The sequence below is a fragment of the Pteropus vampyrus genome, unplaced genomic scaffold (assembly GCF_000151845.1).
Source record: "Pteropus vampyrus isolate Shadow unplaced genomic scaffold, Pvam_2.0 Scaffold36, whole genome shotgun sequence".
NCBI classification, from domain to species: domain Eukaryota; kingdom Metazoa; phylum Chordata; class Mammalia; order Chiroptera; family Pteropodidae; genus Pteropus; species Pteropus vampyrus.
In genome coordinates this window covers 9,465,798-9,490,146 of record NW_011888817.1, presented here as the reverse complement: position 1 = coordinate 9,490,146, position 24,349 = coordinate 9,465,798, and the positions used below count along the sequence as shown (strand labels likewise).

Sequence of the window (24,349 nt, the reverse complement as noted above, 5' to 3'; positions counted from 1 at the left end):
AAAGACCGCGATCTCCTCCCTAGCTACACCCTTCCCCGAGTGGGGCAGGGGGCAGCGGCATCGTCCACCCACCTACACATTCATTCCCCTCACCCCTACTGGGCAGGGAGAACCGACGTAGCTCCCTGCCTCTCAGACCGCCAAACAGCCTCCCTTTTCTTCAGCAGGGTGAGGGGCACCTATCGCCCGCCAACGTGGGGGTGGGGGCAGGAAAATTCTTCCCCTCCCGCCGCCATCACCTCGGGAACGAAAACGAGCCCTTCTCCCAGCAGGGTGAGGGCCTCCCAACCCCTCAAAGGGGCGGACGGCGTGCGCAACCCCTTGAAGAAGCAACAGGCGCCCCCGTCCCCCTCCCAGCCAGGGAATGCCGACCCCCTCGTCCTTCCCGCTCTTCACCTCCGGAAGCCGGGCCGAAACCTAGGCGAAAGACCGCGCCTCACTCCGCCCCCTGCGCCATTTTATCGCCCCCCTCCCCGACCTCCCCTACCCGAAGCTGCGGGGCCAGCGCCAGGGGTAGGGCAAACAGGCAGTGATTGGCAGGAAACCGCCCCGCCTCTGGGGGGGTGCCCCCGCGCAGGCGCTGCGACCCCGCCCTGCGTACCGCCTACCGCGACTCTTGGCTCCACCCCTTCTCGTCTCATCGACCCTCTCGGCTCTCCGTTGCTTTAGACTCCCGACCACTGCCAGGAGGAGAAGGGCCCAGGCCGAGCAAGCCAAGCGACGAGCTCAGCTGATGCAACCTAACTGGACTTGAGATACTACTCCCAGCACGCGGCGGCGGTGACCGAGAAAGGGGCGCAGGTGCCGGACTGAGCTCGGGAGTCAGGGGCGAAGGAGCTATGGGGGACACTCCGAGCCCAGAAGAGAAGCTGCACCTTATCACCCGGAACTTGCAGGTCGGGCCTTGGAATTGGAAATGCGCTGTTCGGCACTGAGGGCCCGAGGTTCAGTGATCCTGAGCCCCCACTACGATATCCTAAGTGCGTGGGTCCGGGGAATCCGCGCCGAGGAAGCTCAGAGAGCAGGCAGTCCTCGTTGCTGGTTTGGTTGGTCAGTCAGGCAGGCAGCAATTAACTGGGTACCACAGAAATCACGGTGGGCTCACCTTTGTACAGTTACCTGCGTTGAGGCAGACTTTGAATCCAGGACTCCCACCCCACCCACCCTATTATGTGCTAGGCGCTGGGCCCTGCTCTCCCAGAGCTTGTTTTGAGGGAATCAAACGTTGAAAATGACCTATAATCTAAACACTGAATTACAGTTGAAGAAAGTACTGGAAGCTACTATACGTGGAGCTTTGAAAGGAAATTAAGGGAGAGGGCTGGGGAGGAGTGTCAGGGAAGGCTGAGGACCTCTACACTGCGAATCACCTCTTCACATATGTTCCGGCTGTTTTCCAGGAACAGCAGGAGTAGAAGTTAATGAGAGGAAGAATGGGGGATGGGGGGCGTGTAGAGAGGAGGATATTTCAGGTAGAAGGAACCCAGAGCAAGACCCAGAGGGGAGAAAGAACACTATATTTCAGAGAGAAAGCTAATTTGGTTGGAGTAGTTTGAGCAAAGTGCAGATCAAGCATTTAATAAGTATATTGCTCATTCCCTTGTCTCCCTTTGGCCTCTGACTATTGTCACATTAATTGGAAGAATTTTCCTGGACCACTTTGTTTACATAACAAATGCCCTACCACCAGAACTGTCTCATCCCTTGCTCTACTTTATTTTGTTGTTTTTCATAGAGTTTATCACCATCTGACATACTATACATTTTACTTATTCGTTTAGGAGGGGTAGCAAAACCAGGTCATGAGGGCCTTGTAGGCTATGTTTAAAATCGCGTTTTTACTTTAAGAACAGTAATACATTGGTTGAGCCACAGCTTTTTTTCCCTCTTTTTTTAAAAACACAATTTACATGCCATAAAATTCACCCTTTTAAAGGGTACAGTTCAGTTGGGGGGGGGGTTTCCAGTGGGTTTTATCACAGTTACAAGGTTGTGCAACTATCACCATTATCTAATTCCAGAATATTTCATCATCCCCCCTAAAAATCTGTAACCATGAGCAATCACTGCCCATTCCTCCCCCAACCCCAGTCCTAGAGAAACACTATTTTCTGTCTCTATGTATTTGACTTTTCTGGACACTTCATATAAATAGAATCATACAAAATGTGGCTGTTTGTGTCTGACATCTTTCACTTAGCATAATATTTTCAAGGTTCATCTGTGTCGTACCTATCAGAACATCATTCCTTTTTTGGTTGAATAATACTCCATTACATGGATATACCACATTTTGTGTTGCCATTCATCAGTTGATGGACATTTGGGTTATTTCCACTTACAACTTGATCTTAACCAGAGATTCTTTCATGCTTCCCCTTAGCCAGATCCTTTGTTTCCTAGCCTCTCTAAAATAGTGCTGGTTGGAGACAAAGGTAATGGCACTGATTCACTCATATTTTAAAGGGTAAGCGATATGACCTTTCCTTGGGTGGTGAGCTCCCTCCAAGTGTCAAAATAGTCAGGAGATTGGAGGATGCAGGATCAACCTCCAACCAGTTTGGAAGACAGGATTTTAACAAGTCCTGTTAATAGATAATTCAAACCAACAACATTTTGTTATCATGGGTTCCAACAGCCTCCCCAACTATCACTTGAAGAAACACTAAAATCTCTTTTTATCTGCAGCATATTGGTCTATTAGGATTTTTCCAATTGTCTTAGGTCAAAAGGGAATTATTAAAGTATTTAAATAGGTAAATGAGTTCATCAAATTTGAGGTTTTAAAGATCTCTCTGGCTGCCTTTTGGAATATGAATTGGGGAGAGCAAGAGTAAATGTGGGAGACCTGTTAGGAGGCTGCTACAGTAATCTGGGTGTAATCTGATGGCCTAGTCTAGGATGGCGGTATAGAGGCAGAGAGAAGAAGGAAGGTTTAAGAGCTATTTTGGAGTAACGTATGCAACTCAGTAACTGAGAGTACCATTTACTGAATTAGAGATGAAACCATAAGTAAAAAAAGATGGTTGGAGAATGAGGTAGGAAGGTGAGAACATGAGTTTAATTATGAACACACTGAATCTGAACTAACCGGATTGATAATAGGTGCACAATTCTATATATGCGTGTGAGCAGAAGATTTGAGAGTTACTAGCTCATAAGTAGTAATTGAAGCAACTGAAGGGAATCAGAATGTAGAGTGAGAAGAGAAGAGATAGGGCCGCAAGGATTACTGATATTTAATCATTAGGAAGAAGAACAAATGCAAAGAAATCTGAGACCCAGAAAGGTAGGAGGAAAACTAAGAGAATAAAAAATAAAGGAGACCAAAAGAGGAGAGTGCTTCAGGAAAACAGTGAGAACTAAAAAGTATTCATTGAATTTGGCAATGTGGAGACCATCTGTGATCTTAGCAAGAGAATTTTCCATTGTGTGTGCTGTATGGAATTCAAACTGAACTAGGAGATAAGGAGTGGAGACCAGAAGAGAAAACTATTTCAAGAAATTGGCTATGAAAAGAAGAAGCATGAGTTAGAGGTAGTTGGAGGGGAAGATGCAATTAGGGACATGCCCCGCTCTCCTAACATCAGTGTCATTTCACTGGAGTGGTCCTAGCAATAGAACCAACTTAGATTGGCTCTCACTCTGCACTGAGGGCATGGCTAGACCCTGCTGCAGGCTCTGAACCTGGACCCTTAGTGACACACGCCTTTGTTTTCCTTGTCACAGGGTAAAGGATGAGTAAGGTGAGGCACCAGCATTAAACCAGCTCTTCTGCTTCCACAACAGGAGGTTCTGGGGGAAGAGAAGCTGAAGGAGATACTGAAGGAGCGAGAACTTAAAGTTTACTGGGGAACAGCAACCACAGGCAAGCCACATGTTGCTTATTTTGTGCCTATGTCTAAGATCGCGGACTTCCTCAAAGCAGGATGTGAGGTAAGAAGTAATGTTATAAACCAAGCAGCTGCCCTTGGGGAATGGCCAAAAGAGAGACTTAACAACGGCAGGACAGGGTGGGCAGGTTTGGAGGTACTTAGACAAATTCACATTTTGGTGGCCTCTTATCTCTATGTCTAGGTAACAATTCTGTTTGCGGACCTTCACGCATACCTGGATAACATGAAAGCCCCATGGGAACTTCTAGAACTTCGAACCAGCTACTATGAGAATGTGATCAAGGCAATGCTGGAGAGCATTGGTGTGTCTTTGGAGAAGCTCAGGTTCATCAAAGGCACCGATTACCAGCTCAGCAAGTAAGTGCTTTATCATCCACCCTCCTCTGGCTCTGGTGCTTCTAACTAATTACAGACCTGTGGAATCCAGGTACTCTTTAAATTTGAATTAGAAGCTGTTTGGCTCTTCATATTATGAACCATTAAAAAACCATTGTCCTTTTAATTCATCTATCAAAAATATACTGACCAGTAAATGCTTAGGTATTCTCCTGTTTGCTGGAGGTATAAATGTAACCATAACAAAGTCCTTGGCCTTGCAGAGCTTACAGCATATGGGAAGGTAATGATGAACCATTTGGCCTCCCTTTCTTCTTCCAGCCTCAGCAAATAATGATAAAAGAAATGTGAAAGAATTTTCACTTTTTTCTTACCTCCCCAACAATTTTTATTGCTTCTTTGTCAGTTTTATTCATATTTGTAATGTTAGCATTCATAATTTTGAGTCCTAATTTTTTAACTTAACAATTTCCTAAATAATTCCCCCATGCCGCCTCATAGTCTCCACATTTATTTTTAAAACCTCTGAAATAAACCACGTATCACTCTACTAGTCACTTTTGCATTTAAACCCTTAGAACAACTTTTAAAGGTATGCATTGTTTTATCCTATTTCACGGATAAGGAAATAGATTCAGATATAAGTTTGTATAGCTAGTAAGTAGACGAGCCAGGATGTGAACTCAGATCTCTTGTTTACAACTTAATTTCTCCTTTTACTTCATCTAACATAATTTTCTTTACCATTCCCCACTGTTGGACATTAAGAATTTTAAATAAAGAATATAGACATCCTCATATAAACAAATGTTTGAATCAACAGCCTCAATAGAGTGCCTGAGATTTCATTCATTTTCACATTCATTCTACAGATATTTGGGGAGTACTTTTATTATATGGTGATAGGTGCTACAAAGTAGGCAGGTGGGAGGAAAGAAAGTTCTCAGGAAGTAAGAATAGAGTGGTTAGAGAAGACCTCTATGATAAGATGACAGAGACCTGAGGAAGGTGAGAAAGCAAGTCACGCAAAGATTTTATTGAGTTCTTACTATATGTTAGACGGTGTTCTAAGTACTGGGATTACAACAGTGAATAAATCAGGCAAAGTTTTTATTCTCCTGGAATAAAGGTAGGATAAATAAAGCTATCTTGCTTTGAAGTTGCTTGCTCTTTTTCTATATAGAAAAGTGACTTCAAAGGAAGATGGCTTTGTAAATGCATGCTTTGATGCATTTCCTCTGTTCCCAACACAGCAATGATAGATAAAAATACAAAAATAATAAAGGGCATAACCAGGTTCAAAAACTTGCTAAACATCTCTATGGTAAGAGAAACAATTGAAGTGCAAATTGGTGAGTTGGGCTGAAGTTACAGGTCTGCTGGGTTCCAGTCTGGAAGCGAACAGATGGTGGGGACAAACCAGGCGTACTGCTTAAAATCGGAGGGTAAAGTAGGGCTTTTCTCCTTTTCCCATTCCCACCCTTACCTCTCAAGTAGAGCTGGGGTGTGGGGGTACTACTGGCCACCTTTAGGGATTTTTATCAAGATTCAGGCCTATGGAGACTTAGAGTATGTGTATACCAAGAATCGAACCAAGCTGCCCACTACTTAGGAGTGTTAAGTATATCCCTGCTATTCCAAAACAACACAGATTCTCAAATGTCAAGGAATTACAGCGATTAAAAACAGAAACAAAAAATGAAACATGAATATGTAAAATTCAGTCATTAAAGTAAAAACAGTGAAACAAAACACCCACAAACCAACCTTCAATAGATGGTATCAACTCTAGACTGAACACAGTTGAAGAGAAAATTAGAGATTTGAAGGGTAATACTAAGAAATTCACCTAGAATGCAATACAAAAATATGGACAGAAATGATAAGAGTGTTTGAGATATAGATAAGGACTTTTATTTCTAGCAGTCTGGCAGACTTGTCACTCTGACCAACCTTGCTGAAAACAACTAAAAGTACTGGATAAAATATTTTTTTAACTTCCTAAATGCTTCAAATTAGTCAAATAACAAATTAGTCAAGAATATGTACTTAGTGGCCAGAAACGAAGTGAAAGTCGAAATACAAAAAGATATTTCAGTTAATCTAAGATGTCTTAAAAATACTGCTAATAATTTATAACATGCCATTGTTTAAAAGACATCTAGATTTAAGGGATGTTAAATGTTTAAAAATATACATCTTAAGATCTATGAAATATATTAAATCATTGAATTCATTGAATCGCATGCACTTGAACTTTGGTTTCTTGGCCTCACAGACCACGATGAAAAATAAAAAGAAAAAGATCAGAAAACTAGAGTACTAAGCCAGGAGGTCCAATAATTGAATAATCAAAAAGGGTCACTTACAAAACTTCAGGAATCAAAATGGCTTTGCATTTCTCAAAAAGAGCACTAAAAATGAAAAGGCGATGAAGCAAAGCCTTTAAAATTCCTAAGGAAAAGAATTTCCAACCTAATAGTCTTTACCTACCCAAACTACCATTGAAGTGTAGGGGTAAAATTCTGAAAATATTTATTTTTGTGTATTTTTTGGCCATTTGTGTTTCCTCTTCTGTCAAGTGTCTATCCAAGTGTTTTGGCCCATTTTTCTACCTTTTTTTTTTTTTAGGATTTTCTTATGTATTCTGGATACCAAATCCTTGGTCATTTTTATAGCATGGGGATCAAGAATTAACCATTGGAACAGAATAGAGAGTGCAGAAATAGAAATATAATACTTGATATATATCAGAGCTGGTACTGTATCAACAAAGAAAGAATAAACTTTTTAAGAAAAACTGGTGCAGAGACAATTGGTTATCCATGTGGGAAAAAAATGATCTCTCCATTCCAAGTGGATTAGAGATTTAATTTTAAAGGCCAAACTATAAAACATTTAAAAGACAGTATGTAGGACCATTTTATGATCTCAGGGCAGGGAAAATTAAACAAGACACACCTAAAGCATCACAGGAAAAGACTGACAAATTCAGCTACATTAAAATTAAGACCTTTACTACATTTAAAGTAAAATAAAGTAAAAAGACAAGCCACCAACTGGGAGAAGATATTTATAATATATGGGCAAAGAATTGATAACCCAGTATTAAATGTCAAAAAGTATAAAATCAACTGTCAAAAATGTCATTCTAGTAGAAAAAGACTTAAATAGGCATTTCACAGAAGAAACCAGATGACCAATACACATATGAAAAGATGCTTAACTTCCTTGGTTATTATTCAAAGAAATGTAGATTAAAACTGTAGTGAGAAACCACTCATGCTTTCCAAATTGGCAAAATTTAAAATAATGACAATATTAATAAAATTGATAAAAGCCACTTTGGAAAATAAACAAGTTTGGCGTCATCCACTAAAGTTCAAGGTGTAAATCCCCTGTGATCCAGAAATTCTATTATATATTGGCATATATAAAAGAACTTGCACATGTATACCAGGATACAGATATAAGAATATTTATAATACATTGTTTGGAGAAACAAACAGTATGAAACTGGAAAAACACAAGTTCAGGATATTGGTTACTGTGGAGGAGGAGGAAGTAGGGTCAGATTGTGGTGGAGTACACGGGAGTTTCAGAAGTAATTAGGTCCTTTTTCTTAAACTGAATGATGGGTTCACTATTCTTAAGACTTGGAAGACAGATTGAGAAATTCCGATGTTTATTTAATGGGCATTCCAGAAGAAGAGAATGGAGGGGAATGGCAGAGAAGCAGTATTTCAAGAGATAAGTGAAGAAAAAGATTAATTAGAGCCATCTTTAAAAAGAGGAAAAAATAAAAATAAAGTAGTATTTGGAGTGAGAAGATGGACCGCTCACATTTTAGAAGCTATCAGGCAGTGCTCTCTTGGAATGTCTTAAGATTGGGAGACTAAATTAATGCGCATTAGGATTAAACTGAGGCCTGGGGCCAGTCTTACAGCTGTCCCCTCTTCCTTTCTTCTTCAGAGAGTACACACTAGATGTATACAGACTCTCCTCTGTAGTCACACAGCACGATGCCAAGAAAGCTGGAGCTGAGGTGGTGAAGCAGGTGGAGCACCCTTTGCTAAGTGGTCTGCTGTACCCAGGACTACAGGTACTTGGGAAGGATGGAGTTGCCCAGTGACCTTTTTTGTTCCTTTTCTAACCAGAGGTCAGAACCTCTCTCTCAATCCATGTAAACTGATGAGCTTGCTGTTCCTTCATCATGTGCTGTTAGGCCTTCCTGTCCCCTTTCTCTTCTCCCCACCCTCACTTCCTGCAACTCTTTTTTGACTTTTTCAATTGTAAGTCCTCCCCTACCTATCTGTCCTTCAAAACACTTCATCTCTCACATCTTCTTTTTGTTAATCATAATCTCTTAAATGAAGAAAATTCAGTTCAGAGCGATGCGTAAAAATAAATTCATCTATTTTCCATTAAACAAAACAAGTACATCCTATTTCATGTGTGCGTATGTTTGTATGAGCAAGGAGAAGGATGGTAAAATACAAGTCAAATTGTTAATACTGGTTACCTCAGGAAGGCAGGATAAAAATATAGATAGACTTAACTTTTTCTTTGTATATTTCTGTAATGTTTGATGTAAGAAAACCAAGTCTTCCCTTGTCACTTCCAGATCTTTCCAGAGGTTAAACCTAGAGACATTCCTGCACTGTCCACCATGGTAGCTTGTAGTCATACTTTACTTTTAATACATGGCTATTAAAAGTAGTTAAAATTAACCCTTTTAGTTCTTCAGTCACATTGGCTATATTTCAAGTGCCCAAGAGCCACACGTGGCTAGTGGCTACCATGTTGGGCAGCACAGATAGAGAACATTCATCATCACAGAAAGTTCTATTGGACAGTTCTGTTCTATAGTCTTCCTGCTTGCTCACCTTTCTCTACTTTTCCTTCTTCCTCTTCCCCCCATCCAGTTAGACACTAAATTTTACCAATTCTATTTCCTAAAAATCTCTTAAATTCAGTCTTGCTCTTCGTCCCTACTGACTTAATTCGTCATTATTTCTCACCTGCACTCTCACAGCAGCCTTCCAATGATTTTCTTTGTCTCCAACTCACAGCCCTCTGCTCCATGCTTGGCCTCTTACTGGTGTGATCTTTCTACAGTGCAGGTCCTGTTTCTCCCCTCCTTAAAGCCATTTACCAACTAGAATAATGCTAGGCACCCTAGCATGATGTTCAGGATCCTCACCTACTTTTCTAACATCATCATCACTGACCACTTCCCACATCCTTTGAAGTTTGTGCTTTGGCAGACTGAATCACTCATAATTTCCCTAAACACTTCACACCTCTGTGCCTTCTCACATGCTGTTTCCTCTGCACAGTGAAAAACATCTATATATTCTTCAAAACTAAGTTCAGCCTACAGTCCGATTCTAGGAAGACTTCTCTGCCGCCTTTCCTACCAGATAGAGATAATCACTTCTTTCCTGTGTTAGTACTGTTCTTTAAATGAACATCTAGGTTAGCCCTTAACCCACTGTATTGAAATTATCTGTTTACATGTCTCTTTCCTCAACTGGGCTAATTAGCTTCTTGAAGGCAGAGTCTGGGTCTGATTCACCTCTGTATCCACAGAGCTGGCTCTAGGCCTCGCATGCAGTAAGCGATTAACTTTTTGTTTACTAGTTTAGCCTTGCCTTTTTTTTTTTTTTAGCTCTCTAAGCACCTTCTACTTTTGCCACTTATTTAACATGTTTCACAGGTCGCATTATTCAATGAGTCCGTTTGACATGACTATGGTTCGTTGTGTTCTTCCCTCCCTTCCCCACTGGATTGTGAGCTTTCGGAACAGAGATTACTCTTATTTTTAACCCCATGACATCCACGTGGAGAACTGTTTAGTACAGGCACTTGGTAGATGTTTCTGGAGCTCCTGAGGCCAACAGGGAGGTTGAATGCTGCTTAGTTGTTTCCCGACTCTACCTTCGGAAAAATGTAGTGATTTTCAAAAGTTTCTAATTTCTCAGACCCGTAAAGAAGTAATACAGTAGGAATCTATGCTCATGTGTTTCTCTCCACAGGCCTTGGATGAAGAATATTTGAAAGTAGATGCCCAATTTGGAGGCATTGATCAGAGGAAGATTTTCACCTTTGCAGAGAAGGTTAGTAACTTCTTTCCTATCTTTTTTCTTTTGAGCCTCAGAGGTGTGCAGTTAAAGTTTATTGAATATGCCAGTCCCACCACTCATAAGCTTATTGTATGATAAGTATTACTTATTTTGTTTTGAAAATGAGAGAACTGAGGATAGAAAGAGTAAGAGTTTTTCCAGTACTGTACAGTTAGTGACCAAGCAGGAATTATCACCCAGATCTATCTGACTCAAAAGCCCATGCTCTTGCTGCCACTAGGAAGCTGCTTCCAGACCTGTTGGATTTGCTTCTTTCCTGATAACTTAGTTTCCAGGGAAAGGCACTAGCACTCACAACTACTATTCTTTCTCAGAGCATTTGGTCCGTTTGCTCTGGATCTTACATAAACCACTCATTTCTAAGATGAGGTTTAACAGGATTTAAAGGAGGAAATTAGCATGAGACCATAATTGTTTTTTCTGGGAAAGAACTTGAGTTAAGTTGAAAAGGTCTATTGAGAAATGGCTAGTATTTTTGAAAGCTTCTCAAAACCTCATTGGCAAAAGTGAGGAGAAAATACTGTTAGTGGAAATGTAAATTCCTGGAGGGTGATTTGACAGCCCTAAAATGATTCTGCCCTTAGCCCTAATGATCATACAAATTTGTCCTAAGGAAATAATTTTAAAAGTGTAACTTGAGTTATATATAAAATTTTTATCACATCAGTTTAAAACAAAAATCTAGAAATATATCAAATGACAAGGGATTGGTTAAGCACATTATGCTAAATCCTCATAATGGAATATTATATATTTTTAAAGTTTTTGGTTATCTTTAATGAATGAGGAAATGTTTACAGTGTAAATTTTTTGATTAATCAAATATTCCTTTTTATTCTATTTTATCTCCTCTATTAACTTTTTACTTGAACCTTCTTTTATTATTCTAGCAGAGATATGGCCCATGGCTCATTTATGTATGATTCAGAAGCTCTGAGAACGGTTTTTATATATTTTTTTTAAGGGTTGTTAAAAAAATGAAAATATATAATAGGACTATATTTGGCCCACAAAGCCTAATATATTTATTATCTAACCCTTTACAGAAAACTTTTGGCCACTCTTACCCTAGAGATTGCTTGTATCTTTGTAATTTATTACAGTTAAAGTTAGATATTTTTACCACTTCCCAATAATGCAAGAACCTACGACAATTTTATTTGATTAAATGCCCTCCTGCCCTTTGTGCTATTGTCGTATATTTTAAATCTCAAAGACTTTATCGCAATTGTTTTTTTAAACAGTCAATTTTCATGTATACTTACCGCTACTTACCCTTTCTGGCACTCTCGATTCTTCCTGCAGTTATGTCTCTGTGCTTCCATATTGGATCATTTTCTTTTAGCCTAAAGGGCCCCCCTTAGTATTTTATGTTTGGTAATGAGTTCTTTCACCTTTCTTTTGTCTGAAAACGTCTATCTTTCACTTTCACTGGGCATAAAATTCTAGTTTAGCAAATATTTTTCTTTTAACACTTTCAAGAGTTGTTTTATTTCCTCTGGCTTCCATAGTTTCCATCAAAAAGTCACCTGTAAGTATTATTGTTTCCCCTTTGTAGATAATATATCTTTTCCTTGGCTGCTTTAAGGTTATCTCTATGTCTCTCATTTTCAGCAATTTGACTATGATGTTTTTAGCTATAGTTTTCTTTGTATTTATCCTACTTGGATTTTGCTGAGCTTCTTGAGTCTGTGCATTGATGTTTTCATCAAACTTGGAAAATCGTCCCTTATTATTTCCTTAAATATTACTTCTGCCCTATTCTCTCTTTCTCCTCTCCTGTGACCCTATATACCTAGGTTAGACCTCTTGATCATGTCTCACAGGTCTCTTATATTCTGTTCTGTTCTCTTCCTTTCTTTGTTCTCTCCGTGCTTTAGTTTGGATATTCCCTATTGACTTTTCTTCAAGTTCATTAATCCTGTCTTCTGTTGAATCCATCCAGTATTGTATTGTGCTATTTCAGAACTTCCAGAAATTCATTCTTTTTTATAGATTATAATTCTCTTTTATAGTTCTCCATCTTTTATCTATTTTGCCCATCTTTTCCTCTGTTTCCTTTAACATACCAGTCATAGTTGTTTTGATGCCCTGATCTGCTTATTCCAACAACTGGATAGTTTCTGGCTCTACTTTTGTTAACTACTTAAACTGTCACTTTTTTCTGCTTCTCATTTCTAGTACTTTTTTAACGTATCAAAGACATCATAGATATGTCATAGAGGTTTGGGATTATGTTTATAGTGTGCTGTGTTTTCTGTACGCTGTTAAATTGTCTATCACCTCAATCCTCTCAGAGGTTGGTTTTAGGCTTTGTTAGAACAGGTCTATTTTGGTTTTGGCCTTTCTTCTATGATGTGGTTCTTATTCTTAGGATGTGGGCTTTCTTCAGTCTCATACTGAAATTTCAAGTTGTTCACAAAACTCTCTTGACTCTGATTGCACCTAAACTTCAACCTCTGTTTCCCCAGCACTGTGCATCTTCTGAAACCTCTGTTTAGGTCTCCAGCCTCCCAGAGCCTGTTCTTCCTGGAGTCTCTTTGTATGCATGTACATCTATGAGTCAATTGATAAATCAGTGGGAATTTTGACTTAGATTTTTGAAAGGAGCTTCCTTCTCTCTAGAACCCTTTCCAAATCCTACCCTCCTGGCAGCCCGAAACTTTAATCGCTATCTCTTCTGCTTAGTCAGACTGCTGCTTTTTGCTTGGTCTCTTTTTCTTAGTACCTGGTTTGAAAAAATGCCCTCAAGGAGAGAAAGCCAGGGTAAATATGTGGTCACCCTTTCCTTTCCCTTCTGCCAAAATTTGTAGCCATACACCTGTTGCTGTTCGATGTTTGCAAATGGTTATTCTATATATTTCCAGCTTTTATAATTGTTTATGGTAGGAAAGGAAATCCAATAGCCTCATTATGTAATACTAATAGGAAAGTAACAGAGGAGGAAAACTTTGTTTAGAAAATTATATATTCAGTAGGAAAAAAAAAGATTGAAAGGAATGTACAAAACTATTAAGCTGGCAAGTTAGATGAGATTGGGGTACTGAGCAGGAATTTATATTAATATCTGCTTTGTGTGTTTCTTTCTAACCCCTCAGTACCTCCCTGCACTTGGCTACTCAAAACGGGTCCATCTGATGAATCCTATGGTTCCAGGATTAACTGGCAGCAAAATGAGTTCTTCAGAAGAGGTAGGTTGCCAGCTCCAACTTGAGCTTAGAAATCTTCAGCAAGAGATGAAGAGATTGAGAACTCAAAAGAACAGTAACCTAACTAACTAAAATTCTCAAATATTTGAATTATAAGTAATATTAAGTCATCCAGTTAACTCTGGTAGCTATTGAGAATTGAAGGACCTAGAAGCAGCCTTTCTGGGATCCAATCATAATTTTCAGAGTTTTACTGCTACTGATAAAAAGCACAAGCAAAAGTAATTTCATTCGTAGAACTGTGATAAAATTCAGCCTTATTAATGAGAAGGCTGTGGGTGCATTTCACCAACTCGCATCTTGATCTTTAGGGTGATGTTTGATAAAACTAATATGATAAATATGCTATTTTCTAACATTTAAAAGTCCTGCTTAAGGAAAGTATACTTTTGTCTTGATCACTAAGGGTATACAATAGAGGACTTAGTGGAACCCAAAGACGTGAAATGTTAAATACAGGGTTCCCAAACATAGCTAATCTTCAGAATCATCTAGGGAATTTTTTTAAAAAGTTGATAAAACCCCATCTTTAGATTTTGTTAAAGTGGTTCTGGGGAACAACTCAGGAATTTGTATTTTCTTTCAAATCTTACAAAGTGATTCTGTTTACAGTCATGTTTGGGCACTCATTTAGTTCTTTAAGTCTGAGTTCTCGATCTTTGATCAGAGATGAGTAAATAATATACATGGACACTGTCATTGTTATTTTTAAAAGAAGGTACTTAATCCTTTTTCTCTTACGTTAAAATATACCATGTGTTGATTATTTCTCTGACAAAGTATTATATTACTCATCCTATTCAATGACATTGACTATATTTTAATCTTGGAAATTGGTGCTAGCAGCAATTCCCAAACAGAATTACTTGGAGAGCTTTTTAAAAATACAAAAACTGGTCCAGTCCCAAGAGATCTTGATTCATGAAGTTTGGGTGGAGCCCAGTAATTTATATTTTTTAAAAGCACTCTAGGTGATTCACATACAGTCATATGTGAACCAGAATTTGGTAACCACTGAACTCAAATGAGCATGAGCTCACACACTCCAAAATAAGAAACAAATCCTAGTACCTTAAAAAGGAAAAATGGCTCTAGATAATTCAAAATTCTTGGTGTTGGTGATTGCTGATGGCAATGTCAATTAATATACACCCCTTTCAGAAAACAGTTTTGGGACTAGTAGCTTAAGGAAATAATCCTAGAGAAGACCAAAAAAAAAACCCTCTGCAAAGATGTTCATTGTGGCATATGTAATTTGGAACATTTTGAACATAATCTGAAAGTTTAGAAATTATTAAATAAATTATGTTGTCACTAATAATTGGAAATAAAATACAGCATAAAAATTATAGGTGAAGATTAGGTAGCCACTCAGAAATACTTATGACATAGCCTCAAGTGAACAAACACAGATATTTATTCTCTAACTACAAATTCGTAACACTCCCCTATACTGTAGACAAGGCCTTAGAAGAACACAGAAAAATTAAAATAGTTTTATTTATTGGGTGGCAGTATTGAGAGTGGTCTTTCACTCTGATTAATTTTGCTTTTGTTAAAGTTGTTTAATGTTTAAATCTTTCTTTAAAAAATTAAAATACAGTTGACCCTTGAACAATGCAGGGGTTAGGAAGCTGACCCCCCCATACAGTTGAAAATCCACATATAACTTTTAACTCCCCGAAAATTTAACTACTAATAGCCTACTATTGACCGGAAACCTTACAGATAAAATAGTTGGTTAACACATATTTTTTCTGGTATGTGTATTATATACTGTATTCTGTATAAAGTAAGCTAAAAGGGTGGGGGGGACATGAAAAGGCATAAGGAAGAGAAAATACATTTTCAGTGCTCTACATATTTATTTTTAAAAATCTGCATATAAGTAGACCTGCTCGATTCAAACCTGTGTTGTGCAAGGGTCAACTGTACACAGATTAGTACAGCGTATTCTTGTTTTCAACCACAAGAGGTCCTCTTTTCCTCTATGGCTTCTAGGAATCCAAGATTGATCTCCTTGATCGGAAGGAGGATGTGAAGAAAAAACTGAAGAAAGCTTTCTGTGAGCCAGGAAATGTAGAAAACAATGGGGTTCTGTCCTTCATCAAGTATGTCCTCTTTCCCCTCAAATCTGGTAAGCCACTCCCTGTTTTCATCTCAGAGACCAGGCTGAAATAGCAAAACTAGTAGTAATCGAACTTATAATCATACACTGTATCACATTTGTGATTAGTCACAGAGTCTTCCTCTAGGGACGGACTTCCCTGACTCTCTGCTCTGAATTCTCATATATTAATGTATGGTTGGAGTTGAGATATCATTTAGTTGTCCATGTGTTGTTACCAGGTTGGATTCTAATGAGGAGTCATGGTAGGCAGAGGTGGTAGGAATGAGGGTTGGGGCAGGCATGTTGAACTCGAGAAATAAAAAGAAATGTAAGACACTATCCTTCCCCTTGAGCTTGGATACTAGCTGGGTATACAACCTGGCCTCTAATCCAATTTTTAAAAAAATAAAATGCCCAATAATAAAATTTGAAATATATGGCAGAAACAACAAATGCCCATACATTTAGTCTAGGAATAATGACTCTGCCATTAGCAGTGAGTTTATTGGTGTGAATCCTTTTTCTTATAGAGTTTGTGGTCCTTCGAGATGAAAAATGGGGTGGAAACAAAACCTACACAGATTACTTGGACCTGGAAAAGGACTTTGCTGCCGAGGTAATACCAGAGGAGGCATAATCCCCACTGAACTCTTCCTGAATAACCTCTCCATCTTGTCCCAGCCAGGTTTCTGGTTATGTACCATAGAATCTGAATAGATACTCTCCAAGGCTATATGTTTTGTTAATGGCTTAGATGAGGATTCAAATGGTTCACAGATTAGATGGGCAAATGGCACAAAGCTGATATATTGGTTGGTGTCCTAATCACTCTCCAAAGGACTTAACCTGGAATGAAGGACCAAATCCAACCCAAGATAAAGTATTTCAAGGACAAGTACAAGATCAAGGTTCAAAGAAGAGATACAACTATAAAAGAACAGAAGAGAGGACACTATTCATTTCAATAAACAGGTTAACAAAAGACTTACTAGGTGGCCATGTGTTAGGCATCATGCTAGGGGCTGGCATTACAAAGAAGATTAAATCATCATGAAGCCCAGTCCAGTAGGAGAGGGAGACATAGAAACAAATATCATTTCCTGTCTTACTGCACAATGAAGATTCATACATGGTCTAGAAATAAAATAAGTGGAAGTGATTAACTGGCTGTCTGGGAAAGCTTTGTAGAGGGGATAACAACCAAACACTTAAGGATTAAGATAATGAGGGAATCTGTGAGGAAATTAATTGTGCAAAGACATGGTAAAAGGAAACAGCGTGGTACATAAGGAGTCACAAGTGGTTTGGTCTGATTAGAATCTAAAAGGTGAGGTAGAGCATTGTGGGAAAGAGAGGCAGAGCCAAATCATAAAGGGAAGACATAATAATAGTGTATATGGAGAACGAAATGGGGACTTTTGATTGACTCTGAATTTGAGTTGAGGCGGCAATATGACAGGGCTGCCAACTTGGCCTAAGTCATCAGAAAGGTAGATCCTGGAACCAGGGAACTGATAGTCCATTCAGTTCTCCATTGTTCTGATTATATTTAGGATTGTGTGTTCAGCCCCGGACTTCAATTTTTTATGAGGTTTATTTGACAATCCAGTTGTGTTGGTGGGGAGAGAAAGGATGTCATGATAGGGAACTCAAAACCATGTCATAAAAGCACAGTTGAACTGGGCATGTTTAGCTGAGAAACAAGTATGGATTCAATCATCCTCAAGTATCTGAAGGACCCTAATGGGAGAGGGGTTAGTTTTCCTCTTGTGGCGCCAGATGGCTAAACCAGGACTGCAGGCAGGGACCGCAGGGAGGCATGCTTAGGTTCAGCTTCAGGAGGAACTTCCCAATGACCTTAATTATGTGGCCATGGACAGGGCCGCTTCACTTGGCCTTGTGTTCCCCATCACTGAAGTGTTCCGGCAGAAGCCAGAGGACCACTGGAAGCAGTGTTGTCTGAGGGTTTGGGCATCAAATGGAGGAAGACTCAGTGACCTCTGAGGTCTGAGGGTCCTCAAGGCCCAGTTTTTGGATATTTGACAGCCGTTGCTCAGCAGCCCTTCCGTTTGCAGTCTGAGGCAGGCCACAGAACCCACACTCCCCTCCTCAACCCTGTGAACTGTTCTTTGTGGGAGTAACGAGGAGGAATAGAAGAAATGATTTTGAATAAAAAACCTGGAGCAGCATTAACCCCGATAGCACTTTCCGTGATGGCAGATGTGATGGTATGGTGTAACACAGCCACCACTGGCCACATGAGTCTTTTGAGCCTTATAGTGTGACCAGTGCAACTGAATAACTGAATCTTAATTTACATTTAAATGTCCACATGAGGCTAGTGGCTGCCATATTGGACAGTGCAGGTCTAAAGCTTTTCTATTATTAAAAATTAAACATTCTGAAGGAAATGAAGAAATAGCATCAGAAGCAATCTATAGGCATCGTTGTATTGCAGGTATTCCTACCTAAAGGATATCCCCTCAGAATATCTAGAAGATCCTTTCAGGCCAGATTTAGGATAGAAAAGTGAATTCTATCCCAATTAATTAAAATTGAATTACTGAACTCCCATGTACTGTTCATCATTTTCAGCCATTAGGTGATTTAATCCCCATTCTGACTCTGCGAGATAAAGGTTTTGTTATCTTCATTTTTGAAGCGAAGAATCCAAAACTTAGAGGGGTTAGGTGCCTGGTTTGGGGTCACACAGCTGCCTGGGACTCTAACCCTAGTCTGCCTAACTCCAGAGCTCTTGTTCCTTCTTGCTCCCTCAGCTCCCCCTTGGGCTGGCTTGAGCCCTACGGTTACCTATGTAAATGTTTCTCTGCCTATAAATGACGCCTGCTTTATGCCCCTACTCTTAGCATAAATGGAGGGACTAGAAGATTTTGACATTTAGCCTCTAAAAACTCTCAAGTTAATATCAGACTCAGGGTCAAAAGATCTGGATCTCAGACAAGTTAGATAAGCTTTCTGAACCTATTTCCCCTTCTCTGCCCTACCAGCTTCACAGTTCTTTCCCTACCAGTTCTTACTGCTGGGAAAATACCCTGCATCCTATACCACATTATTTGTAGTAGATTCAGGTGTCCTGTGCCCTGTTTGAGTGCCTTAGTTCACCAGACCTCTACACTTTTGCAGGTTGTTCACCCTGGAGACCTAAAAAATTCTGTTGAAGTTGCCCTGAACAAGTTGTTGGATCCCATCCGGGAAAAGTTTAATACCCCCGCCCTGAAGAAACTGTCCAGTGCTGCTTACCCAGATCCCTCGAAGCAGAGTAAGGCCCGTGGGGGAGGGAAGGGGCTTGGGAAGGGGGATGGCATCATCAGGATAGATAGCCTGTCAGTGGGCCTCAGAAAAAAGTCTGTCCTAAACTGAGGGCCCAGGGAGCCAGGGGATCTGAAGTGCAAGAATGTCATTCCTATTGACTCCTGGAATGGAATTGGGTCATCTTGATTTTGGTTTGATGGATAATGTGAAGTGATTACATCCACTTATACCAACACTGCTGAGAGTTGCTGGTGTGAGACATGTGCTTTGATCCTTTCACTAAATCATCTTCAGTTAAGGAGACCAGTTGGGTTAGACCACAAGGGTGACACACCTGCTCAGGCTTCACAGGGAAGCCTGCACAGCTTCTCAGGAGAGCTCATCTTTAGATTTGCCCAGTTCCCTTCCATGGGTTTCTGACTTGCTCTTAGTTGGCCATCCACCCCTCCCAGAAAAGACTCAGTAAATAAGTGTGGAATGCATGAATGGAAATACCTAAAGATGGCAGAGCTACTACTTTCCCCTCCCTGCCTATTAACTGAATAGATGAAAGTTTAGCATGTCACTTCTCAAAGGTTGCCGATCCTGTTTTAAAGAAGCTATAACTCGGAAGTAGCATTCATGCTAAGGTCACTTTTAACTTGATCAAGAAAAGTCTGGACTGTTGTAAAATAGAGATCAGGACTCCCACGTTCTGTGAAACAATATTAATGGTATTTCCTACTCAGGTCCTCAGTTTGCTACTTCCATAACGAAGTCCTACATGAATATATAATAACTAATTCTGTAAATCTTTCCGGTAAAATTAAGGAAGAAGGATTTGTTAGATAGATAGACAGAGGAAGGAAGATAGAATTGGTGGGTAGATTCTGGGGATTCTGCATGAAATGCTGCTAGTGTCCTCATTTGGTGGGATCAGCAGTTGACCTGTCATGGGGAAGGAAGATAGTTCTGACCCATTGGGGTTCTTCTCATTTCCAGAGCCAGTTGCCAAAGGCCCTGCCAAGAATTCAGAACCAGAGGAGATCATCCCATCCCGACTAGATATCCGTGTGGGAAAAGTTGTTAGTGTGGACAAGGTACTTATCTTTCACCACATCCCAGAGAGGCAGATAGGGGTCAGGTTTGTCTGTTTCCATCTGGAGGAAACCTAGGCTGGGATGGGAAGTAACATCACAGAAGTCATAGTCCAAGTCAGAACTCAGGTGTCTAATTCCAGGCATCAGGCTTTTCCCTCTGCTGCCTCTGGGCCTTATGCAACCAAACACAGCTAGGAACTCAGCTTGGGGGTTGGGGGGCAGGTGGATGTTAGTCAGAGGGAACTTGTTTATGTAAAATCCAGTCTGATGGACTCACCTGGTCTCTACCAGCTTGTCTGGACTAGCTGCAGGCCTTATCTTGGATCATTCACTTTGTTTCCCAAACAAACTCTCCCCTCCCTCCCCCAGAGAGAGAGAGAGAGAGAGAGAGAGAGAGAGAGAGACACACACACACACACACACACACACACACACACGTGAAGGGAGAAAGACTTTTTTCCAGAGACAGGTTTTGCAGCCAGTGGCCTGGGACCATTGTTAGGGGCTTTTATTCCTCCAAGCACTGATTGGCTTTTCACTATATAGACCCAGCCACCAAAACTACTTTGAAATAACCTCCAATGCTTTCAGATGGTGACACCAGCAGATGTCCTTCTCCCATCTTCCACCCAGGACCAAGTTGGTGCAGCACGTGGCCATACTGGTAGCCACCCAGATAGTCCAGGCCACTTAATCTCTCTTAGAGATTCCTTTCATCTCTTATGCAAGTAATTAGGCTTGTTTTATTCACATCCTGCCTCCTGGCTCAGAGTAGAATGTACCTTCAAGACCTGTTCTCCATTCTTCTGTGTGGGACCTGGAAGGAGAGTTAGCTCTAGAGGGTCCTTCAGGGGCTTCTGTAGGGAGTGGATGTCCCTTTCTGGAGTCAGAGGGTTCACCAGGCCCCATGATGTATTCCATTGTGACACTCCAGAGCTGACCTCTCTCACTGGCAGCACCCAGATGCAGACAGCCTGTATGTGGAGAAGATTGATGTGGGGGAATCTGAGCCACGGACTGTGGTGAGCGGCCTGGTACAGTTTGTGCCCAAGGAGGAACTGCAGGATAGGCTGGTGGTGGTGCTGTGCAATCTGAAACCCCAGAAGATGAGAGGAGTCGAGTCTCAAGGCATGCTTCTGTGTGCTTCTATGTGAGTGAGGACTTGGGGTGGGGCGCAGGACCTGGGGAGGCCAAGAAGAGAGGGGATTGGCCCACACGGTGCCCCTCTATGTGCCAGGTGGAAGCCCTGAGAACACTGGCCAAAAAATGGTGCATAAAGGAATTATTTATTGTACGAGTACTGTGAATGAAGCACTTTACGTAGTTAACTTTTATTAAAACAAATTGAAGGTTCAAAGCAGTGTGTACATGCCCACCTCTCACTACTAATAAGAGGTGGAGCCAGGATTCAAACACAGTTCTGATTGGCTGTTAAGACCTTGCTCTTTCTGTCATACTTCCTCCCCTAAGAACCCAGATTTCAGAATCTGTCCATTTCAGTTTAGCCTTGGTTAACCCAACCCTGATAATGTCCAGACCAGTGGTGGAGTAGTGAGGGCCTCCTGGGGCTCTGGCAGTGGGATATCTAAATCTCAGTAGGGACCCCATGTAAAAGCCCTAATGCTTTGGCCTCCGTGGCAGCTGGAAGCAGTCTGTAGCCTCACGCTTTCCTTATTTGTGTGTGTCTTCCCAGAGAAGGGGTCAGCCGCAAGGTTGAGCCTCTGGATCCTCCTGCAGGCTCTGCTCCTGGTGAGCGAGTGTTTGTGAAGGGCTACGAGAAGGGCCAACCAGATGAAGAGCTCAAGCCAAAGAAGAAAGTCTTTGAGAAGTTGCAGGTAAAAGCTGCAGTTGATCCCCTCTTACCTGGTTTGCCTGAACTGTGTCCCCAGGCTGCTGTTATTGAATCCACACCTGCCCTTTTCCCAACTGGGCCTTCCTGCACCTAAGCCCCCTCTTCCTCTTTCCAGACCTTTCTGAATGAAGTATCTAAGGAGCATGGGGACCCTCGCATGTACTGAACACTGACAGGCCACTTGAGGCAGTGTATGAGGGATGTCAGACAGTTCTTCATTTGGTCTTCAGTCTGTGATAGATGATCTCCATTTTACTTGGCGGGATACCTGCCAAGGTCACACAGGGTCCCCTGAAGCGATGGCCAGGATCAAAACTCTCCCACGGTCCCTCCCACTCATCTTGATCTTGAGCACTCATTCTCTCTTCTCCTGGGCATTGACTCACATACGGCCTGCCCCTGTGACCCCTTCATTCATTCATTCAACAAATACTGGGTCCCTAATATAGATAATATATATACCAGGCACTGTTCTAGGTGCTTAGGCTACATCAGTGTGAAACATCAAAAGTTCACTGTCCTCTTGGAACTAACACTACTTATGTGACTTTTCCTAGTTAATAACTTATTTCCTATTTCCTCAGTTAGAGTGTTTCTGGACAGCATTTCAAGTGGTTTCTACTTCCTCATCCTCCTGTCCATGCCAGATGGCTTTGTCCCCTCCCTCCTTTCCTGATTTTCCAGGATGGTTTTATAAATTAACTTAGTTTTTTTCTGGCTATAAAATACATTTTCAGTGTAGAAATGTATAAAATATAGGGAGAAATTAAGAAAAAATACCCATAGTCCTACCACCTAGAGATATTGAAAAATGTCATTAGCGATAATTTCCTTCTGGACATTTTCTAGACATAAATGTAGTTACAGTTTGAGGCATGCCATGTTTATTCTTTTTTTAGGGGGTAGGGTAACTTTATGCCTGAAAAACTTCCCCAGCTTCCTAAATATTGAAGAGTATCGTATTGTATAGTATTGTGTCATAATTACCATAATTGAACCAAATCATTTAACCTTATCAAGCATTGAGGGTGTTCTGTTTTTCACTATTAGAATGCTATGATGATGTCCTTGTACATAGTTCTTTGCGCTTATTCATGATTATTTTCTTAAACTAAATGTCTAAAATGAACTTTATGACATTGTGTTGGCTCCAACTCCTGGTGACCCTATGCATGAGTAATGTCCACAGTGTCCTGTCCTCAACAGCCCTGCTCAGCTCCTGTGCTCGTGCCTTTGGCTTCTTTTATGGAGTCATGTTTGGGCTTCCTCTTTTTCTGCTGCCTTCTATTTTTCCCCAGCATTAGTGTCTTTTCTAAGGAATCTTGCCTTCTCGTGATCTGTCTGAAGTAGGCCAGCTTCAGTTTTGTCTTTTTGCTTCCAGCGATGGTTCAGGCTTACCTTAGTGAAAAGATGTGAACATGGAAGCTTTTGGCAAACTGCTTGCTCTCTTAAGAGAAGCTGAATTAGTTTATACTACTCGTAGTGTAACAGAGTTCTCTTGCAGTCCCACCCACCATCACTATAATCACTTTTTTTTGTTTCTTGTCCAGGCTGACTTTAAAATTTCTGAGGAGCGCATCGCACAGTGGAAGGAAACCAACTTCATGACCAAGCTGGGGTGCATCTCCTGTAAATCACTGAAAGGGGGAAACATTAGCTAGCTAACCCAGCATCTTCCTTCTGTTATCTTGTACCATCTGCTGTCTCCTCAATTTACTCCATCTATCACCCATTTACTCATCTCCCAGGACACTGAAGCAGGAAATTTGGGACTTTATTAGGTGCAGAACTCAATTAAGAGGCAGCTCAACCTCCTCAGAATCTAGGGTCATCCCAGTTTGGCTGCAGTGAGAGGCTGACCTCCCAGGTAGTAACAAGGGCACAGCAGCAACAGGGAGTCCAGCTCTACCTTCTTGCCTTGGATGCTGACTTGAGAAATCTGGTTTCATTATAACTCACAGAAAAAGTTTATACCACAATCTTAATTGGAAAAATACTAGTTCCTAGGTTTTCCTAGAGTTATCCCAGCAACTATGCCTCTGCCTGGGATCTGGTGCCAGAAGTGGGCTAATTACAGCTTCTCCCCAACAGGAAATTGTGGGATTTGAAAAGGAAAGAGAAGGGAAAACAGAGAACCTAGTGGTCTACCAGGTGGTTGGCAGCTTTTGCCAATGCCTGCCAGCTGAGGCTTGGCACTGGGAACTGAGCCTACCCCAGGGCTCTTGGAATTTCCCTTGCTCCCGCGAGGTTGGGACATTCCCTAAACCAGCTGTGTCGTTAACACCAGAAGGTGGATGATACGGACCGGTTCTTCATAGAGGGTGGGGTACTTCTCCATAAGGCATCGCAGTCTCTATCATGAATTCAAATAAAATGTCCCAAAAAGGGTGTCTGAGTGTCTGAATGGGGCCTGTCTGTGAACTAGACCACCTCAGGACTGAGGAATAC

The 24,349-nt window shown here is 41.0% G+C and overlaps 2 protein-coding genes across 27 annotated transcripts in view; one reads left to right on the top strand and one right to left on the bottom strand.

The window, feature by feature from the left end:
• The window catches only part of S100PBP (S100P binding protein), a 31,911-nt gene extending 31,400 nt beyond the window's left edge, over positions 1-511 (bottom strand). For 5 of the 24 annotated variants that reach the window (XM_011357872.2, XM_023529312.1, XM_023529317.1 and 2 more), the window contains exon 1: positions 240-355. The gene's annotated coding sequence lies outside the window, so the exon portion shown is untranslated. The other 19 variants (XM_023529311.1, XM_023529309.1, XM_011357874.2 and 16 more) reach the window with 9 other exon arrangements.
• Positions 92-24,301, top strand: YARS (tyrosyl-tRNA synthetase). Of its 3 annotated transcripts, none has more exons than XM_011357886.2 (13): positions 92-896; positions 3,790-3,936; positions 4,078-4,253; positions 8,205-8,334; positions 10,271-10,351; positions 13,477-13,569; positions 15,589-15,724; positions 16,228-16,313; positions 18,842-18,977; positions 19,952-20,049; positions 21,006-21,199; positions 21,743-21,884; positions 23,452-24,301. In XM_011357886.2, the coding sequence occupies exons 1-13, from the start codon at positions 840-842 to the stop codon at positions 23,560-23,562; spliced, it is 1,587 nt and encodes a 528-aa protein (XP_011356188.1). In that variant the 5' UTR covers positions 92-839; the 3' UTR covers positions 23,563-24,301. The 3 variants fall into 3 exon arrangements, with proteins under 3 accessions (XP_011356188.1, XP_023385073.1, XP_023385074.1); XM_023529305.1 differs by having other exon boundaries at positions 686-896; positions 3,730-3,936; XM_023529306.1 differs by having other exon boundaries at positions 686-980.
• Positions 24,302-24,349: the final 48 nt, after the last annotated feature.

Excerpts from the sequence above, each read along its gene's own strand:
- YARS (XM_011357886.2), top strand. The coding sequence starts at position 840 with ATGGGGGACACTCCGAGCCCAGAAGAGAAGCTGCACCTTATCACCCGG. Across the intron at positions 897-3,789 it reads TTATCACCCGGAACTTGCAG|GAGGTTCTGGGGGAAGAGAA; the intron begins GTCGGGCCTTGG and ends CTTCCACAACAG. Across the intron at positions 10,352-13,476 it reads TTTTCACCTTTGCAGAGAAG|TACCTCCCTGCACTTGGCTA; the intron begins GTTAGTAACTTC and ends CTAACCCCTCAG.